The sequence below is a fragment of the Artemia franciscana genome, chromosome 8 (genome assembly GCF_032884065.1).
Source record: "Artemia franciscana chromosome 8, ASM3288406v1, whole genome shotgun sequence".
NCBI classification, from domain to species: Eukaryota; Metazoa; Arthropoda; class Branchiopoda; order Anostraca; family Artemiidae; genus Artemia; species Artemia franciscana.
Window position 1 is genome coordinate 19858494 of NC_088870.1, and position 20466 is coordinate 19878959.

The window sequence follows — 20466 nt, forward strand, 5'->3', positions numbered from 1 at the left end:
TTTCAAAATAATGGTCCTCAATTTTTCCTGATTTTTTCAACGTTTCAAAATAAAAAAGAAACCAAACATAAATACTCACTCAAATAAATATCAGGGGTGGGGGCATATTAACTTGAAACAATTGCATATTATTTTATATACTAACGGGTTTATTAATCCCTCAGCAATGAAATGCACTCTTTATAATAAATAAATAATCTTTATTTTTATTCTTAATCACTATCTAAAACAACTAGGTTGATTCTTAAGGGGTAAAATCAAGGATTAAAAGCGGCGGAAGCCCCTCCCTTATGGGTCAAATATTTTTGCTCTTCGCCTTCATGATGAGAAATATGCATTTTCTTTTGCAAAAATAAAATAGAAATTTAATATAGCAATCGGACGCTACGCTTGGCCTTGGAATTAAGTCTTAAGACTCAACACCATTGAGACTATTCAAGATTCCAAAAGTTTGAGCTTTGGACTCCAGCTTTTGGCCGCCACTTTGCTTTTCCCTGTCGGTGCGATGTAATCGACATCTATTCAGTATTTTTTGCAAATGCTGCATTATCATCATCCTTCCCAAGAAAAATGGCGAATAAAATTATATTTATGTAATTGCCTAATATTACTGAAACATTACATTGAAGGTAATCGTTTAATATTAATTGGTTTGGTGAATCGATGTGATTATCAGATTAACTCTTAGAGAGTATTACACGTGATTGTTAGGACGATGGAAATGGGTGAACTTTTTAGTTATTGGTTATAAGTTGATCCTTTGGTTATGAACTTTTGTTTGAGGTAATAGTTTCGGTAAAATTCTAGTTAATTGACTTCTTGCTATCATGGAAAGAGGTTAGTTTAGTAAAAATGAAACTTTCAGGGATGAGTCTACAGGCTAAAGTATGTCTTGGGAAGGTATTTTGAAGTATCTACCTCCACTCCTTCTTCCTCTAGAGGGCACTGACCTTTATAAATATGTGTTATAAAAGTGAAACCTTGGAAAATCTTCTGCTTAATTGAAGTACAACAAAATTGTTTTCAGCTTCATAACTTTGCTCAATCCCATTTTATAAGGTTTTAAAGATATGCAAGTACATTTCCTAAATTTTGAAAAAAACATTGACATGTTTCAAAATTCTACTCAAATAATAGAAATTGCATTTTCAGAACTAAAGGCAGAGAAAAAGCAACTAGGCCTAGTAATTGAAAATTAAGGTAAAATGTTGTTTTGTCAAAATTTCAATAGATAGACCTGTTATGTAGTCAAATTTCAGGGGCAACTAGAAGGGAGAAGGAGTAGAGATGGGTACTTCAAAATACCTTCCAGGGACATACTTTAGCCTGTAAACCCAACTCTGAAAGTTTCATTTTCTTAACCTAAACCCTTTCTGAGATAGTAACAAGTCAATTAACTAGTATTTTACAATAGTTTTGGATATGGGTTGCTTTTTTCTCTTTCTTTTTCCAACATTTATAAGTACTGCTAATTAGCTTATTTCTTGTTTTGTGTCTATACTGATAAGCATTTTGCTTACCATTTGGTGTATTAATAAATAAATGTTTTAAGTAAAAAAAATTTTTCAACTTCCCAAAAGCACTAATTGTGCACTAATTCAAAAATTAAACTAATCATTTTACAGATTTTTAAAACTATGTGAGTTGTGAATGAGTGAGGGTATGAGGCCTAAAACAATATTCCTGTGCTTCATTTGAGCAGATATATTCTGCACTTGAATGTATAAAGTATATTTAAAGGTAACTATATTAAAAAGTCTATACTAGAATTATTGACATGTCCAGCACAATAATATGGTGATGAGCCTCCTGTGGAACATCTTGCTGGTGGTGTAACATGCCTATGGTTTGGTATCCTAAGTTAGCCTACACTCTGCACTTACCCATTCCTGATTGATTCCTTTCTTGAATGTATACATGGTTTAGGACTGGATGGTGGCTTTGGAGTGGCTGTTCCAGTGATGGACAGTGCATACAGAGAAGAAGTGCTGGTGCTCATCTTGATGGTAATGGGGGACTTGACAGCTTCTTTGTCTAACCTCTTGTTGTACTTGCAAGGGATGAGGAGAACACTTGACTTGAGAGGTTGTTCCTTAGCAGTTGTAAGTAGCAATTGCATCTCCTCACTTCTTTTGATAGACAAAGATAAGGAGCTTGAAAGACACAAGTGGTTTCTCATACAGTTTGTCTTGCAAAGCTGGTATGAGCTTTGTTGCTTGCCTTTGGACACCTGAGTGCTTTAAGGTTCATTTTATAACAGGGAGATGCTAGGATCATTCCTAATTCTTGTTGTGCTTTGTATAGCTTTTTGACCACACACAGCTTCCTGGTGGTATATGTTTGTTTTATAAGCCCTGGGGCTTGGTTTGCTCAAGCAACTTGAGCTCATGTGTGGCTATGGAAATTGAGTTTATCATTAACAATAACCCTTAGGTCCTTCTTGTCACTTATACCTTCAAGTAGGTCTTCTGCAATATGATAAGGTCATCTAGGGTTGTTTTGTCCAAGATGCAAGACTTTGTGTTTTGACACATTGAAATGCAAACCCCCTTCTCAGATGACAATCTAGATAGTTCATCTAAATCTGGTTGCATTGTTGAGTGATCAGGGCTAATTTGGGCCTGTCCTAAGAGCTTGCAATCATCATCATTTAGTATCAGTGGGTTTTTTAGATGAGTTTTACGGTCATTAATATATATGCTTAACAATATGGGCCCCAGGATTGTGCCCTGTGAAACTCCACTATGATGTCCCAAATGTCACTGCTACTGGCTCAGCAATTTGTCCAGCTACTTCTTTTAATAGTTTGGGTTGTAGATTTTCTGGTCCAGCAGCTTTGTTTGCATAGTTCATTATTTCTTGGATTGGTGACTCTGGTAAAGTGGGTGGAGGGTTGACTTGAGCAAATCTGCTTTTTCTTTGGCCTCATAGGCCTTTGTTTCATCCTCTTTCATGAGGTCTGGGATATCATGTCTAGAGGCATTAGCTGCTGAGACATGGTGCCAGAACCCCTTTGGATTCTACTTCGTGTTGTTGTCTTAAGAAGCACAGGAAATTGAATATGGTTGTTGGCTGGTAACACCACTTACTTCTAGCTAGTCTTTTTGGTGTTGAAAGTCATATTTCAACTCTACTTATTTTTACTCCTTATTTAGATTATTTGCAATCTATCTTCTGTAACCAATGTCATCTGATGCATTTAACACTGTTTGGTTTTCACTCTGTCTATTTCTACATGCCCTTCTATTTTGTTTTTGAACTAATTGTTTTCTCTTTTATTGCTTCTGTTATACTTTCGTCACAACAGATTCAGTATGGATCTTAATTTTGGCGTAAAGTGCAAATTATGGTAACATCATCTTCAAAAAAATGTCGACTGAATGATACAAATTTATTGGCTATACTTGCTGTAGTATTTTTGTTGAGATTTTGTCTTTGGTTTCTTGCATCCACTTGCAGTTTGTTCTTTTATTTGAAAGCAGCTGATATTCAGTTGCAGGCTTTTTCAACCTCAGTTCCAACCAGTGCTTATAAACATCATCTATCAGGGTTTTTTTGGGAAACACCAAAGCTGTGTAAACTTCTTCTCCTTTTGTAAGCCTTTTATAGCCTGTTTGTGTCTTTTTAGTAGGTATTCAGTTTTGGTCAAAGTGTGATGCCCTAGTTTAGGTGGTATAGTTTTGATTAAAATCTAAGAGTTGGTGTTTCACAAACTTAATTATTAATTCTTCTTAAATCATAACTGACAAACATGAATAAGATTTTCAATACTTTTTCTAAAATTCTTACAGAGGTAAGTGTCTGTTCCAAGTTTTGTTTTATTCATGTATTTTTCAAGAAACAAATTTTAAGTTTCTATCCCAAATGCAACTCAATTCATTATTTTTGTGTACAAATAATTTAATTGAAGAGGCTTCTGTTACCAACAATGACTGAATTATCTCAATGACTAGATCATAAATGATTTTTTGAACCGATTAAATGCTCTTTAAAGATAATAAGATAATTAAAGATAATAAGTGATTAACATAGCTACCTTTTGAGAATCTACTGTGATTCTTAATGTATCATTATCAATTAGTTAATTATTAATAATTATTATTAACATATTATGTTATGGTTGTTGACTAGTTATTTGGGGTTTGATGTATTTTTACTGGTGCACAATTGTCTCTCATGGCATGTGTATGTATTCAGGGGTGGGGCAACTACCCCCCCCCCCCCCAGGTAAAATTTAGTTTCTTCAAAAATCTTGTCAAAACTAAGATAAACCAGTATAATTCAAGCATTTGGGAAAATTGGCTTCAACTTTGCCAACCCTAACCATAGAGTTTAATGAAATTGCATCACTGCCTTTACTCAATTTTCTTTGTCAACATAATGAATCCCAGCATCAATTTTTGGGAGCACTTCCTTTAGTTATCTTATATTGTAATATTATACCACAGTCTTGGAATTCTGTTGAAAAAACCTCTTATAACAGAAAAAAAGATATCTAAGGGACAATTGATTTTTTTAAGGTTTTCTTATTTCCTTTCAAACTACTTATAAGAGATAATGGGGAAATCAGAAAGGGAAATATTATACAAGATGCTAAGATAATGTCTAACAATGGATTATAGATGTGTGATTTTGTAGAATGCTTATAAAAACAATGCAGCACTATAAGGGTTCACATCCATTATAGGATACATCTGCTCTCTCATTGTGGCAAAAGAGTTGTGTATATTCCATCCTGATGAGAATCTAGTTCTTATTGTCTTGTTTCAAGAGCCCTAATTGAATTTTGTTGTAATTATTCAATCAAAAAGTGGTCAATAAAATGCTCTTAAAAAGTCAATTATATAATCAATTATATAGTATGACAAGGAGAGGTCAGTTTAGGTCAAATGTTCCCCCTCCCCATAACTTGGCGCCAGTCTAATTATAATTGTCTTTTATTCACATTACAAATTGAAACTGATTCTCGTATTATTTTCAGGCCAACAAAGACCTAGTACATTTTTTATGCAAAAATGTCTGAACAAGAGAAAAAGCAGTCAAAACTGGGAATTGATGAAACTTTCAAAAGTTATGATGATTTATTAAAGAAAATCCTTGAGTATAAGAATAATCAGCTCAGGGCTCTTCATGAAGTATACATTAAGTCACATTCCAAGTTATTTTATTTGGAAAATGAAGATGACTTTCTACAGTTTTTTGAATGGTCTAAAGAACCAAACAAAGACCTCCATGCAGGTGTCACTACTTGCTCAGTCTGAAGAGCTTTGGGCTTTTGAAGTGCTGGCAGAGATTGTTTGTCAAGGTATGTCTGGAGGTCTTTGTTTGGTTCTTTAGACCATTCAAAAAACTGTAGAAAGTCACCTTCATTTTCCAAATAAAATAACTTGGAATGCGACTTAATGTATACTTCATGTATACTTTCTGATTTCCCCATTATCTCTTATAAGTAGTTTGAAAGGAAATAAGAAAACCTTAAAAAAATCAATTGTCCCTTAGATATCTTTTTTTCTGTTATAAGAGTTTTTTCAACAGAATTCCAAGACTGTGGTATAATATTACAATATAAGATAACTAAAGGAAGTGCTCCCAAAGATTGATGCTGGGATTCATTATGTTGACAAAGAAAATTGAGTAAAGGCAGTGATGTAATTTCAATAAACTCTATGGTTAGGGTTGGCAAAGTTGAAGCCAATTTTCCCAAATCCTTGAATTATACAGGTTTATCTTAGTTTTGACGAGATATATATATATATATATATATATATATATATATATATATATATATATATATATATATATATATATATATATATATATATATATATATATATATATATATATATATATATATATATATATATATATATATATATATATATATATATATATATATATATATATACCAAATACTTCAATTTCCAATCATTCAGCTCCTCAAATTAACATGTAAAGTGATATACACTCTCATTTAAACCTCCACAAATAGGGAAAAAATAAGGACCAGCCTTTGACCTTTCCCTCCCAATAAATTTGGCCCAGTGGCAAACTATTAGCCTTCATTTCATTCAAAATTGTATTTCATTTTTGTTCAAACCCACCTTAAAAATAAAACGTAAATGTGTATATAAGAGTGTGTAAGTTTCAACTGGGCCAGTTCAAAGAAATTCACATGGAAATTATGTTTTACAAACCAATAATATCTGTATTACACAATGATTCACAACAATTATGCACTTCAGCAAGCCGAAGAAAAAACGTTTCATCTACAGTGCGGAAATTTTCTTTTGTCATTGAAATCATTGGCACAGATATGTTATGATGATGATGTGGGTGGAGATACACCCCACACACTGCATCATTAAAAGCATGGTCATTTACCCGAAGCATTAAATTTTTCAACGATTTGCACAGTTGAAGGACTTGGATTGCTTCAATTATTTCTTTTCTACTAAATCTCCAACAGTCAAGCCACAAAGAGCAAAGAGCTGAACAACTTTGCAGCACAATAGAAAAATTCATCAAATTTTCTGCACTCATTTTCTCGATTCCCATTAATTTTAAACTGACAATCTGTGCCTGAAATGCAGCAACAAAATCAGCTAAATTAACTTCTTGATATGTTGAACGATTGATATGAAAATTGACCCAAGAGTCTTATTTGAGAGTTTGCTTGGTAAACACCATATTTTGGATATAACCTATTAATACAGTGAGCTCAAGCTGGTCTGATTTCCCTATAGACATTTATTGAAACATCATTCACAATCGGATTATTTTCATTTGTTGGCTAATTGATAGTTTTGGTATTTGAGTGCAAATTCTCTTGGGACTTAGTGATTTATTAAGCAAAGAGATTTTCGTACAAGGACTTAAGAACTTGAATATATTTCAATGACATATTATCTGCAATAGCCATGTCGGAGAAATTAGTTTGGAATGCGATTTTGAACTTTTTAAATCGTGCTCGAAAAGCTGGAAATAAGAGTGACGAGATAAGTCGTAAAGCATGCGAGTTTTTTACAAAGGACGATATAATCAAGGCTAAGGAGATACTGTGGTCTTCTGCTCACTACACCAATAGAGTGTCAATTAAAAAAAGTGCCGAAGACAATATTAACGAAATGTTAAAGGTACTTGAACTTTGTGAGCAACGTAACGTTGAGCTGCCAGTCTTTGTGATAGTTGAACCTGACGAAGTCCCTATCTGTCCTGGTGAGATAGCTGCGGTAATCACCAGAAAAGTTACAGAAGTTTGTAATAAGCTAGACAATTTCATGAATAAGGACCCTCCCGCCCCCTCGATTGTTCCTACAGTTACTGAAACAAAGCCCTCATATGCAGTGGTACTCAAGAATTTGCCCTCTGACCTCACGAAGTCCGATTTGAGGAAAGACTTTTTGCAAAAAATGTGTGGCAGAGAGTGCTCTAAAATTGTCGAAGTTCAGCCCAGAAAAGATAATTGGCGAGTTGTTACAGCTAGCAAGGCTGATGCAGAAACTCTTGTCGGGGTCTTTCAGAACGGTGATAAATCTCTTTCTGCAACAATCAGGAGCCCCTCTCACCTCGGTATTGCTCGATTTGTCCCCAGCAATATAAATGACGATGAACTTCGCGCACTGATTCCTAAATGTGTCAGTTCAAGACAGATTGGCAACACCCACTCGTTTCGATTGAAATTTGAAACCAAAGTTGATCTTATGAATGCCATAAAAAATCCCCCAGTCATAGATTATGAGAGGATCAAAGTGGCTGAGTATCTCTCCCTCCCGGTAAGATGTTTCAAGTGTCAAGCTTACGGACATATATCCAGTAGCTGCAAAAATGAAGCTATTTGCGCAGTCTGCGGTGACCATGGTCATTCAAGCTCCAAAACATCTCCTTGTCAAAGGCCCAAGAAGTGTGCATTGTGCAAATCACAGGATCATCCCTGTTACAGCTTCAAATGTCCAGTCGCCCAAGGACTTTTAAGTAAAGTTAAGTCAGCATAATGGCTCGAGCCTTAAGTCTCTTATCATGGAATATCAATGGCAAAGTGGTTGACAAAGGCCTAGTCCTCTCCGAACTTTTAAGTACAAATGAAATAATTTTTCTGCAAGAACATTTTTTGTCTCATGAAAGGAAAAATTTACTCAGCATTTCACAGAATTCTTATCTCTTATTTCACCCAGCGAAAATGAATAAGAGCCGTGGCCGACCTTCAGGCGGATTAGCTATTATTTCACAATTTCCCGTCAATCTCCTTGAGTCGAATGACCATTTCATTGCTGCCGAATTTTCGGACCTAATCTGTATAAACGTTTACCTGCCAACTAATTACTGCTCTTCGCAATCAGAGAATAAATTCATAAATGCTTGCAAAAAGCTAGCGAGTTTTGTGAAGGGAGTTTCAAAGCATCCAAATGCTCGAGTTTTGATTGCAGGAGACTTTAATTGTGACTTAACAGACAGTTCATCGCCAAGAACCCAACTCCTTTTGAATTCCCTCCCCCCTTCCTACTCAGTTGCTGACAAAACAGAAACTTTCACGTTTATTGGTGTCCTGTCAGCAACTTCCAACCTTGATCATTTTATTGCATCTTTCCCCTGTGAAACTGCTGAGGTAATTAGTGACGGCTTTTATTCGGATCACCTTCCAATAAAGTTGAAAATAAATGCTTCATTTCATGCCCCTAAACAGCCAGATAAAAAGTGGTTTTATATAAAAGACTGGAAAGAAGTTAACCGCGAGATGTTTCGTTTTGAATGTGACAGAATATTAAATAAAATAAAGGTGCCCTTTCATTTGTTGTGCACGCGCTCTGGCCTTAGTGAAAAAGAAATAGCCATCGGACTTACCACCTATCTAGCTGAAATTAACCATGCACTAAAGTGTGCTGAAGCTTCAGCTGTCCCGTGCAAGCGTATTAGGAAAGGCTCTCAAGTTCAGGGTTGGTCAAAAAACCCTTCCCTTATTTCTGCGTGCGAGTCTTCTAAAATTTGGCTGAATATTTGGAGGGATTGCGGCAGGCCTAAGTCTGGGACTATAAATGGTCTGCGGCTACGTTCTAAACGTTTTTTTGCTAAAGTGTTAAGAAAACATAAGGTTGATCTTATTGAGAAAAACGCTCATAAAATTGCAGAGAACCCTTCGAAGCTCTGGAAAAAATTTGAACGCCCTTGTGAACACATTAGTGCAAATAATATTCCTGAGCCTGAGTGGATAAATTATTATAAGCATGAGTTTTCTTCTCCCGATCCTGCTCTTGAGTCAAAATTTGAAAAAGAATTAAGTGCTTGTCTGAAGAAACACGAACCCTCGACATTTATTATTAAGCCAAGTGATGTATCGTTTTATTGTCAAAAACTAAAGAAAAGAAATTCTGCGGGAGTTGATGGAATTACTGCCAGACATTTTGATTATGCAAGTGCTCTTCTTTTTAATCATTTATCTCTACTTTTTCAAATGTCTATTGAAAACGGAGTTGTTCCTTATCAATTTACAGTTGGTCAAATAACCCCTATCCCGAAAAAAGGCAAAAAGGATTTTACTTCGTGTGATTCGTTCCGACCTATAACAGTTTCTTGCACTATTTTTAAATTGTTCGAGTCAGTTATTTTGGATGAAATTGTTTCTAAATGTTATGTCCCACCCCACCAGTTTGGTTACCAAAAAGGTATTAGCCGGGAGCATGCCCTTTTTGCTTTAATGAATGTTCTTGCTGATGCAGAAAGAAGTAGATCCCATATTATCCTTTGTGCTTTAGATGTTGCTCGTGCTTTCGACTCTTGTATCTTTTCCCAAGTTTTATTTGAAGCGTATAAAAGAGGGGTAAATTTTTGTATAGTGAAGTGCCTTCTGTATATGTACCATCACCTTAAGGCGAAGTTAAAGGGGGGATCTTCCCTTTTTAATATTTTGAAAGGAGTCCGTCAAGGTGGCCTTACCTCACCTTCTTTATTTAATAACTCTGTTTTAAATGCCCAAAATTCTGTTAATTTTAGTTGTATTCACCGTGGATTTAACTTGTCTTTAATAACTTTTGCAGATGACGTTTTGAATCTAAGCCGTACTTTTAGTGGATGTGAAAACGCGTTTAATCAGCTTTATAATGAATATAAAAATATTGGGCTTTCTTTCAATGTTGATAAAACTGCTGTTGTAGCTTTCAACTTTAAAGAGACAAATGGCCCTATTTCTTTATCTTTAGCTAATGTTCATGTCCCCCTTTCTCAAAAATTAGTTTACCTTGGAATGCCTATTGGAAAAAATATGAAAGAAACTGTGAATTTATCCCTAGAACTTTTGAAGAAAAAACTGAGAATTGCTTATGCTTCAATTGCATCTAATATTAAACATATTGATAAATTAAATCTTGCGAAAATTTATAATAGCCTAGTTGTACCTCATCTCCTTTCTCTTTGTCCGGTTTGGCAGTTTTTTAGTGAACCTCAGAAACTATCTGTTCGTAGAGTATATTTTCGTTATGCTAAATTCCTTCTCAGTTACCCTCCTTGGACTAGAAATAGTTACTTAGTGAACAAATTCCGCCTAGTTTCTCCTACATCTATTATTGATAAAAGGCTTCATGATTTTCGTTCTTCTATGTCGATAGTGTCTCACCCATGGTCAGCATTACTTATTTAATTGTTTGATTGTGTTGATTTGTATTTATTTGTACCTTTTTTTTTCTCTCTTATTACTCCATCTTAAGGGCGTTCCGCCCTCTTTTTGTAGATGGGTTATAAATAAATTGAATTGAATTGAATATTATAGATTTTGAATGTATAGACTCTGAAAGATGAATCAGGTCATCACAAGTTAGTTCACATTCGCTTAAATTCAAATATAGTAGGCCTGATTCCAGAGAAAAATAGCTTCATTTGTTGCAAGAGAGGTAAGACAGTTTTGGAAAAATGTTGAGAAAGTCTCAGAATACAACCAGAATCTGTTGCTTGAAGAAAAGCAAAAGAAAATGTTAAATCATCTGTTGAACTTGATTGTACAGCAAACAGAAGAATTTTCTTCTCCATTGGCTGAAACAATGAAAGGCATAGTTCAAGAAACACCTCCATCTTCAAAAAGAGAATCTGACATTGAATTTGAGCCTGAAGATGGCCCCACTGATGATAAAGAGACTACTGATAAAGAAGAAAAAGATATGAACATTTCAAGTGTAGCTGAGGAAATTGACTACTTAGAAAACGAATCTGAAATGCCCCTTAAAGATCTGTTAAATTCATTACCACCTGGATATCTTGATCATAAAATTGAAACACCAGTTGACAGTGGTAGTGACATTGAAGCAGATGAAAGCTCTGATGATGATGAGTCCACTTTAGATGAACAAGAAGAAAATGAACCAGTGGTTGATCTTAAAGATGAAATTGAAGAGTTGGAAGCTGAACAACACCTTCCCATAGAAGATCTCCTTAAGAAATACAGTGATATTAATAGTGACGAGTATCAAAAGGCAGACATCAGTGCTCTTATTAGTGCTGATGAAAGTGAACCAGAAATGAGTGATTCAGATAGTGAATCTAAACTAGTGGAGGGACTGATAAATGAAACTCCAGAAACGGAAATTGAAAGCAAAGATGTTGGCCTTGAAGCTATGCTTGGTATCAATGACACTGATGATAGTGCAAACACTGATGATAGTGCAAAGGAGAGAAGGACTAAGTTATCAGAGGCTCTTGAACTTCCTGAAGCTTTCCAGCCAAAAGGAAACACTTTAGCTTTTGATGAGGTTTGTTTTGAAATTTATCTGTTACTTTGTGTTTCACTTTTGCTTTGAACTAGAAACCAATTGTAACTTGAACTAACTAGCTATTCATGTTACAAAATAAACTAGCTGCTCCAGTTGAATAAATAAAAGATCCATGTATAGATACTACCAAGACTTACAACCAACCCAAAGTTTAATGTTTTGACTTACAAATTTGTGACAAATTACCTCCTAACAACTCTTGTTTTGGACTTGTCCACTTTTAATTGATGTGAGCAGTATTTCTTTTCTTTTTACCCTCTTCCCCTACAACTTTACTATTTTATTTTAAACTGTAAAATAAAAGAAATGCTGTTACAAACCCTGCCCCCTTAAGAGGAAGGACCAAAAAAAAAATTTGCACATGTAGGATTTGGTGCTTTGGGGATATACAGTTTTTGAATACTGATATATAGATGTCATGTATTTCGAAGAATTTGGGAATCTCACTAACTAGTCAGTGTGATCCCCTACTTCATCCTTAGTCTTCGTGAAGGATCACCTTCATGCCTAGTCTTGGTGAAGGAAGAATGTGCTTACTTTTGGGTAAATGTTCAAGATGAGCTTGGTCCACCAAACATTCTAACAATATGAGCAGTTATTCTTTTGGAATTAACTTATTAATTAAATAGATTCCTTTAAAGTTGTTACAAAAGACCCTTCTCTTCCCAAATTCTGGAAAGTAGTATCTTAAAAATACACTTCTGGGTTTTTCAGATTTCAGTCTGTGGTGTACTCATAAGTTTGGTCAAAATTCTTTCAAGTAAAAAAAAAATCTATTCTATGAAAAACATAAGTAGAATGGGGAATATTATAAAGATTTTGGGATTTTTTTCTCTATCTTACTGGGGCGTAAGAGACATAAAAGCTATCCTCTGCATTTATGTAACCTAGTTAGACCATGCATGCACACAGAAGATTAGAAGGTGCATTTTTCAGGGCTACTATAGAGGACCCTTCAGGAAAAATTTAAAGAATTGGTAACTAAGACTTTATCGGTTTTAATTCTGGCCTTTCCCCCCCCCCCAAAAAAAACGTTAATAGTCTACCCATGTCATAGAGCTGCATGTATATATATGTTTGATTAAAGCTTGTCCTTTCCAATTGTAATAGTAGTAGTAGAACAATTTTATTGTAAATAATCATTTTATATAATAGCACAACAAAAGAAGAGCTTGCAAGGATGTGCTGAAATGAAAATAAAAAATAAACCAAAAGCTTGAAGCTTAGTAGAAGTTGCTGTGAGAAATTGGACTTGCTGTGATAATCAAATATCTTATAATAGATACAATATGAAGACATTTAATTGCATAAAGAACAAAAAACTGATAATTATAAAAATATTGGTATATATTTTAACAAGGGATTACAATAAGCCTAAAAAAGAAAAAAAAGTTTTAAGCTTAGTAGAAATCATTGTTAGAAAAATATCTTTACCAAATTTCTTTTCTTATAAGTATGAGCAATGTCTTTTTGAGACATGGAAAAAGCTCAAAATATAAGTTCAGTTCAGAATAGCAAAAGTTATTATGAAAGCTGCAAAAATATCTATGGTACCTGAATTTTAATGTTTTAATTCAAACTAGAAAAATATCTGAAAATTTAAACTTTGTTTTTCTGTTTGATAAAATCAAATCAATTCGCGATGTGATTAAACTCACAGCTTTGAACGTAACCGCTTATATAACGTCAGTAGGAAGGTCCCAAAACTGAAAATTTGCATTTGATACATATGATGTTTCCCTTTTTTGACAAGGGAAACGCTTGGCGCTTGCCAGTTGACAGGCTGGCTGGTTCAGGACTAGCTGGCTCAGGGAGGGGGGGGGAGTCTATCTCAAACCATAAACAAGACTTGAGTTTCATTTGTGATATATTAGAAACAATACCGAGTGCATTTTTAATATCTTGTTTGCCAAAATATCAGCAGCAAGTATTGGCGTCCTGAGGGGGGTGCACACCGCCCCTCAAATTTTTTGGCTTTTGTTAAAAATTTTAACAAATGTGAAAATTTTGGCAGAAATTTTGTAAAATCCGCAGAAATATATGTTACACCTAGGATGGTTGTAGAGGAAACAATTGAAAACTGAACATCTGGGATTTTGATATCTCACTTGAGTGGATTAAGTTGTAAAACTTTTGATTTCTGTTCATTCACTTGTAGACTGTTTGACTTGCACTGGTTGATGAATTCTGTGAAGAAAGTCAGGTCAAGTTGCTGCTTTCCTACTGCATTTTCGACTATATATTTGAGAAGTGTAGACAAGTCGTCAACAAACTTGAAATGCCCTTTAAATTCTGCAAGGATAGGGTTGATAACAGCAAGAAATAAAAGAGCCCCTAATTTTGTTCCTTGTGGGCAGCTTTGACTTTCTTGTTCCCCTGTCATTGTGAACTATACTGATTACTGGAATACTGTGATTTACCGCTATAAAGTACATGGTACTCTCTGCGCTCGTAGACTCTTCAACCTGTGCGCTTTCTGTGTCATTTTGTTTTTGGCTTAAGCTGAACAGTAGTGACATCTTCGTAAGGTTTCTAGTTGGTTTGCAATGAGAATTTCAGATGGCGCTAGTGGTCAGAATTTAAACGCTTACTTTTCAGAACGCTTTCTAGGCTAATATCAGGTTTTTCTGCTGCCGTTTTTAGATAATCCCTGCATAAGTTTTTAAAATTATTGTCGCTTTAATATAAGTATATCTGACACACAAACAAGCTAAACTAAAGTAGCATGGTATGCAGGCCTAAACAGTGCAACACCGTTTAACAAGATTCATGATTATGCAGAAAATTTGGCATAAATCAGGTAGCGATTCGGTAAAATTTACGAAGACCCCCCCCCCCCCCTCCAGTGAAATGAGGCTCAAGATGCTCCCTCCAGGAAGAAGATGAAAATCAGATTAATAGTATATATTACTTGAACAACAAATTGTCTTTCATTAAAACTTTTCCTCTTGATTCTATTTCTTTAAGTTTAGAGAATATTGATCCTTAATAAATACTCTGAAAATGAACTTTGGCAACTGCTGAAGCAAAAAAACAAAAGAGCCATATTCACAGAAAATAATGAAATAATATAAACAGGTATGGTTTGAAAATAATTACCCTGCTGCATAAGAGTCTAGCCCCCCTTAATTCCTATTTCCCTTAAGTTCTATGCAAAACATATACTTTTTGTATTGATGTTCAGCCTGTTGTGTTTTCCACATGGTAATCAGTGTCTTGAGTGTAAAGTGTGATGGAAGAGTGATAGGAATGGAAGGCTGTATCACTTATACTATAGTTTGTTCCACTTTGTAATATAACTGCAATTTTAAAGTTCCACTTTGTAATGGAGCTGCAATTTTTAAGTTCAACATGTGCATTGTTAGATTTAGAGATTTGTCACAACCCTGACAATGGTAGAACCCATGATTTTTGTTTTCTGAGTGATTAGGGAGGGATTGAAATGCAGAGAAAGCTTTCAGATTCCCAATAAATAGGCTTTTAAGAAAGGAGGGGAGACTCTTTGAAGGCAAAGAGGTTTCCAGGGCCTGTCTCACCCACCTTCTGGTGTTGTTATGCATAGGAATGTAATTACTATCTACACACTATCTTATAAATATTTGTGTAATCTGAGAGGAGGTGTTGCTACTGCTGAGTATACTTTTGTTTGTACTATAAAAATACACTCCTGTACATAAAGATAGGCTGAAGAATAATGGTTCTCATATTGATCTCTCCTTAGAAGTCAGAAAAAATTAGGACTATCAATGCACTATTTGAGGTTTTAACCTATTTGACCTCCCCCTCCCCTAAAGATAATATGGTGAACTCCCCCATCCACTAGATATTGTGTAACACTGTAATGATATATAACTAGTTAGAAGTACTGTATTTATATACTGTTCATTTTAATGTACTCCATGATGATTCTTTCCATGGTAAAATGCCTTTTTTGCTTGTTTTGCTCTGTAAGGTTGACAAATTAAGCCTGAAGCCCTCGTAAATATTCCTCAAAGTGGCTCGGCAGTGCGTCATATTCATTGTTAATAATTTTGTTCTATTTTAGAATCAAGCCCATATGATGAATAAAAGCAGACCACAAAATTCAGACGCAAGATTTTGTCTTCAGGCTTTGTCACAATATGGGAGTCTTCAGACATCAAATCCTCTTTCCTGGAACAAGAACTGTGTAACCTGTGAATTTCGTTCCAAATTTAGAATCCCAAGCCTTGAAAGTTTATCACTGAGAGTTTTAATTGAATCAGAGGACATATCTTCTCTAGAATCTCTTTTAGAACATATATCTTCTTTAGATTTGCCAGTGGAATTCTATGAGAAATTAATGCAACATGTTCTTGTCAAAAATCACTCAGTCAAAAATCTACTGAAGATCTGGCCTTCAAAAAGCATTTCTCTTACCTCTGTTTTTCGTGACCATAGGCTACAGTGCTTTAGCTCAATTAATTTTGCCACAAATCTGCTTTCTTCTTTCATCAATCTTATTTTAGAAAAAGAAAGTATTCTAGTTAACATTTTGGATATAAGAGGTGTTGTGTTGAATATTGTGGATATTTTTTCATTTTTAAAAAAAATATCGGATATACGCGCTGAAGATAGTGATTTGATTTACCAGATATCGCTGGATCTTTCGTTAAAAAGATCGGAGTTGGGTATTTTGATTTCCGAAGAGTATATGAACCTCAATGTTATATTTTGCGGTGACTCTGCAAGCAAGTTGCAAATAAATCTATGTCATTTAAAATTGGACGACTCCTTTAATGATATATTTATTGGATCTGACATTGTTTACCAAACTCCGTCGTTTAGGGTAACAGAAGATACCTATATACCTATTGGGGTAAAATACTATACTGGACGTGACATTGTTTTCAACAGTCATGGGGTAGCGCATAGGGAGAGGGTAAGTCTCTCAAAATGCCTCTCAGCAAATGTACTTGAAAGTGTTATTATACAAACCCAAAACCTTTCAACCATAACAAATATACTTGATGAATTGAAACTTCAGAAATTTCATAATCTTAAGGCTGTAAGTATTGCAAAAAGTTGTATAGACTTTAATAGCTGTCCAGTAACTGCTGATCTGTTTGGCAGATGGATCGCTAGTCTTCCGTGTTTGCAGCTGTTAGATTTGTCAAGTAACAAACTACGTGGCTACTTAAACAGTTGGATTTCTAACCTGAAATCAGGCCTGCTATATTTGAATTTAAGCGAATGTGAACTAACTTATGATGACCTGATTCATCTTTCAGAGTCTATACATTCAAAATCTATAATAGCACTTGAAGTCTCTTGGGTCAATTTTCATATCAATCGTTCAACCTATCAAGAAGTTAATTTAGCTGATTTTGTTGCTGCATTTCAGGCACAGATTGTCAGTTTAAAATTAATGGGAATCGATAAAATGAGTGCAGAAAATTTGATGAATTTTTCTATTGTGCTGCAAAGTTGTTCAGCTCTTTGCTCTTTGTGGCTTGACTGTTGGAGATTTAGTAGAAAAGAAATAATTGAAGCAATCCAAGTCCTTCAACTGTGCAAATCGTTGGAAAATTTAGTGCTCCGGGTAAATGACCACGCTTTTAATGATGCAGTGTGTGGGGTGTATCTCCACCCACATCATTATCATAACATATCTGTGCCAATGATTTCAATGACAAAAGAAAATTTCCGCACTGTAGATGAAACGTTTTTTCTTCGGCTTGCTGAAGTGCATAATTGTTGTGAATCATTGTGTAATACAGATATTATTGGTTTGTAAAACATAATTTCCATGTGAATTTCTTTGAACTGGCCCAGTTGAAACTTACACACTACTATATACACATTTACGTTTTATTTTTAAGGTGGGTTTGAACAAAAATGAAATACAATTTTAAATGAAATGAAGGCTAATAGTTCGCCATTGGGCCAAATTTATCGGGAAGGAAAGGTCAAAGGCTGGTCCTTATTCTTTCCCTATCTGTGGAGGTTTAAATGAGAGTGTATATCACATTACGTGTTAATTTGAGGAGCTGAGTGATTGGAAATTGAAGTCTTTGGTATATATATATATTTATATTTATATATATATATATATATATATATATATATATATATATATATATATATATATATATATATATATAAATGTTTACTTAAAACTTTTGCATTTTCAATCTCTTTTGTCTGTGAATTGGTCAAAGAACAAAGCGTTAATTAGCAACCTCTCTTGGGGACTTAGGACTTAGTTTGGACCTGAATATTAACTTCAGATTTTTAGGAAAAGCCACAGTGCTGCCAGCGATTCAGCTCATTTCGTGCACACAATTCGCTATTCCAAAATTAGACTAGATTAGGGGTCCATTGGACCTGGTTGTGTAGTGATAATTAAGCTGCGCGCTCAAAATGTGTAATGCTGACATAATGTGAGTAGTGGGGCAGCATCTTAGACTTCCACTTAAAATTACGATATTACATTATCTAAACTATATGCCTTATTTTAAATTCGCATGAATATTAATATTTTAGCGAATTGCGCAGATGTTTACTGAGGCAATATTATTTCCGTTTGTGTTTTAACTATATCTTTACTATTGCAAAACTGTTTGTTATATGGCTCATATGCCTTGTGTGAGCCCTACATAAGACAAATATTAAAGCATTTTGTAATTGTCACTTGCAGTCCTAAGTAACAACCTCGGCTAAGTTTCGGAGCATTTCTCCTGTGAGGGGGGAGAGGATAAAGTCGAGAAGTTTATTTTTAGGGTGCTAATTTTTCAACTTTTCTAGGGATAGGCCATGACTAATGTTGAGGGGGAGCAAAGGAAGATCTTTGACCCTGAGTTCAAGCAAGCTAAAAAGTGTATATTGTATTTGCTTATTAAATCAGATAAAAAATTTACATATTATCTAGCATTCATTATGTGCAGCCTCTACAAGGTCCCAAAAATCTGCTGAGGAAATAAATCGTGGCCTAAGTAGTAGTAGTAGTAGTAGTAGTAGTAGACAGGTTTAATAGCAAAACTTGACAGCTGTCGCTGATTTGTGTTTTTTTTTACAACATATACAAAATCAAGCTACACTTGTAAATATAAATAAAACTATAAATATTAACTCTTATTATACATTTTGACGAAAATCGGGACGAAAGAATTACCATATCGGTTTGTACTTGCTTTAACGGGAACTAACTTATCTTGATGGTAGAGGTTGATCAGATAGAATGTCACAGTGCTGAGATTTAGAAAGCAAGTACTTTCCGAAACTCATTATCAGAGTTTCGTAACGGTCTTGGAGTGACGGCAGTCCTAGCACTTCCAGAGCCTTTTCGTAGGGGATGTCACGGCGGCCCAAGATGATTGATACCGCTCGCTTCTGAACCGATTCAAGCTCCTGACAAAGATACACTGTTCTCAGTGCTGAGGGCACCCAAACAGGACACGCATATTCCAGAATGGGGCGGACATACGCTATGTATGCATACTTAATACTCTCTGTGTTTGCACTGAACCTACGCATACCGTTTAAAGTCTGTAGACTAGCGTTTGCACTTTTAACCACGTTTTCAATATGTGTGGCAAAGCTGAAGTCATTGGAAAAAGTAACTCCAAGGATCTTGATACTGTTTGCTAGAGGGAATGGAGCATTTGGCTCCATAACATCACTTTTTAGCGGGTTAAAGCGCACCATCTTCGACTTGTTCACATTAATCTCAAGATTTAGCTCCGCGCACTCTTTTGTGAAAACACTGAAAAAATTTGAAATACTAATACTACATAATCTCAATTTTTTTAAATCAAATAACAACTGTGAAATCAGGGCGACAGATTTCAGATTTTGAATTTGGGGGCCAGTTCTTTTATTTGTTCTAGTCGCAATACATTTACAATTTGTTTGTTTCCCACTTATTCGTAGTTTGTTTTTGTACAATTCTAGGAATTGGAGTTAAGTTGTAAACTCATTTGTGTCAAATTAAAATATATACTTTGTTTTTAACTGTTTTATTTCTTATGCTTGAGTAGAAGTATGCATGGAATGGAATATGTAGAAGCATGTATGGAATATGTGTGAAAAAAGAATAACAGAATAAGCAGTTGAAATGATACCACTGGCTATTCTATTGATACTTAAGAGGAGTATTTAACTCCATAATTCTTGCCTGATGCTCAACCTTACTTGCAATATTTTTCCACTTGAGCTTGACCATCCTTGTCTGAGGGAATCAGACCAGTTTCAACCCTATCAACAAATTGCAATGAACCCCCTGAAACGGTTGTACTTCAATATTATCAATGTATCTTGTAATTTCACTAAAACCAGTGCTATTATCTACTGCTTGTATATCAGGCTTTTTAACTGGGGTTTTCAAATACATGAGGAGTTCATTTAGGTCACCAATATTCATAGTAATTTGCTGCTTCTCATTTTTCTGTGGAGACTGTCAAACAGTTCGTGGTAACGAACTGTAGTAAGGAGCGACCCGGCTCAATAGTAAACGAAACTCTAAAAAACGGAATTTTGATGCTAAAATATCCATCAAAAGAATCAGATTTTCATGCTGATTTTAAATATATAAGTTTCATCAAATTTAGTCTTTGTCATCCAAAGTTACGAGCCTGAAAAAATTTGCCTTATTTTAGAAAATAGGGGAAAACACCCTCTAAAAGTCACAGAAACTTAACGAAAATCACACCATCGGAATCGGCGTATCAGAGAACCCTATAGCGAAATTTTCAAGCTT

General features: G+C 34.8%; 1 protein-coding gene and 1 long non-coding RNA gene across 2 annotated transcripts in view; both read left to right on the forward strand.

Annotated features, from left to right (window-relative positions):
* Positions 1–551: 551 nt before the first annotated feature.
* The window catches only part of LOC136030106 (uncharacterized), a 33936-nt gene continuing 14021 nt past the window's right edge, over positions 552–20466 (forward strand). Inside the window, exon 1 of the long non-coding RNA XR_010618183.1 lies at positions 552–629. This is a non-coding gene — a long non-coding RNA (uncharacterized LOC136030106). The remainder of the gene's footprint in view (positions 630–20466) is intronic.
* On the forward strand, positions 10755–19721 carry LOC136030104 (uncharacterized). Its single transcript, XM_065708773.1, has 2 exons — positions 10755–11729; positions 15796–19721. The coding sequence occupies exons 1-2, from the start codon at positions 10956–10958 to the stop codon at positions 17503–17505; spliced, it is 2484 nt and encodes an 827-aa protein (XP_065564845.1). The 5' UTR covers positions 10755–10955; the 3' UTR covers positions 17506–19721.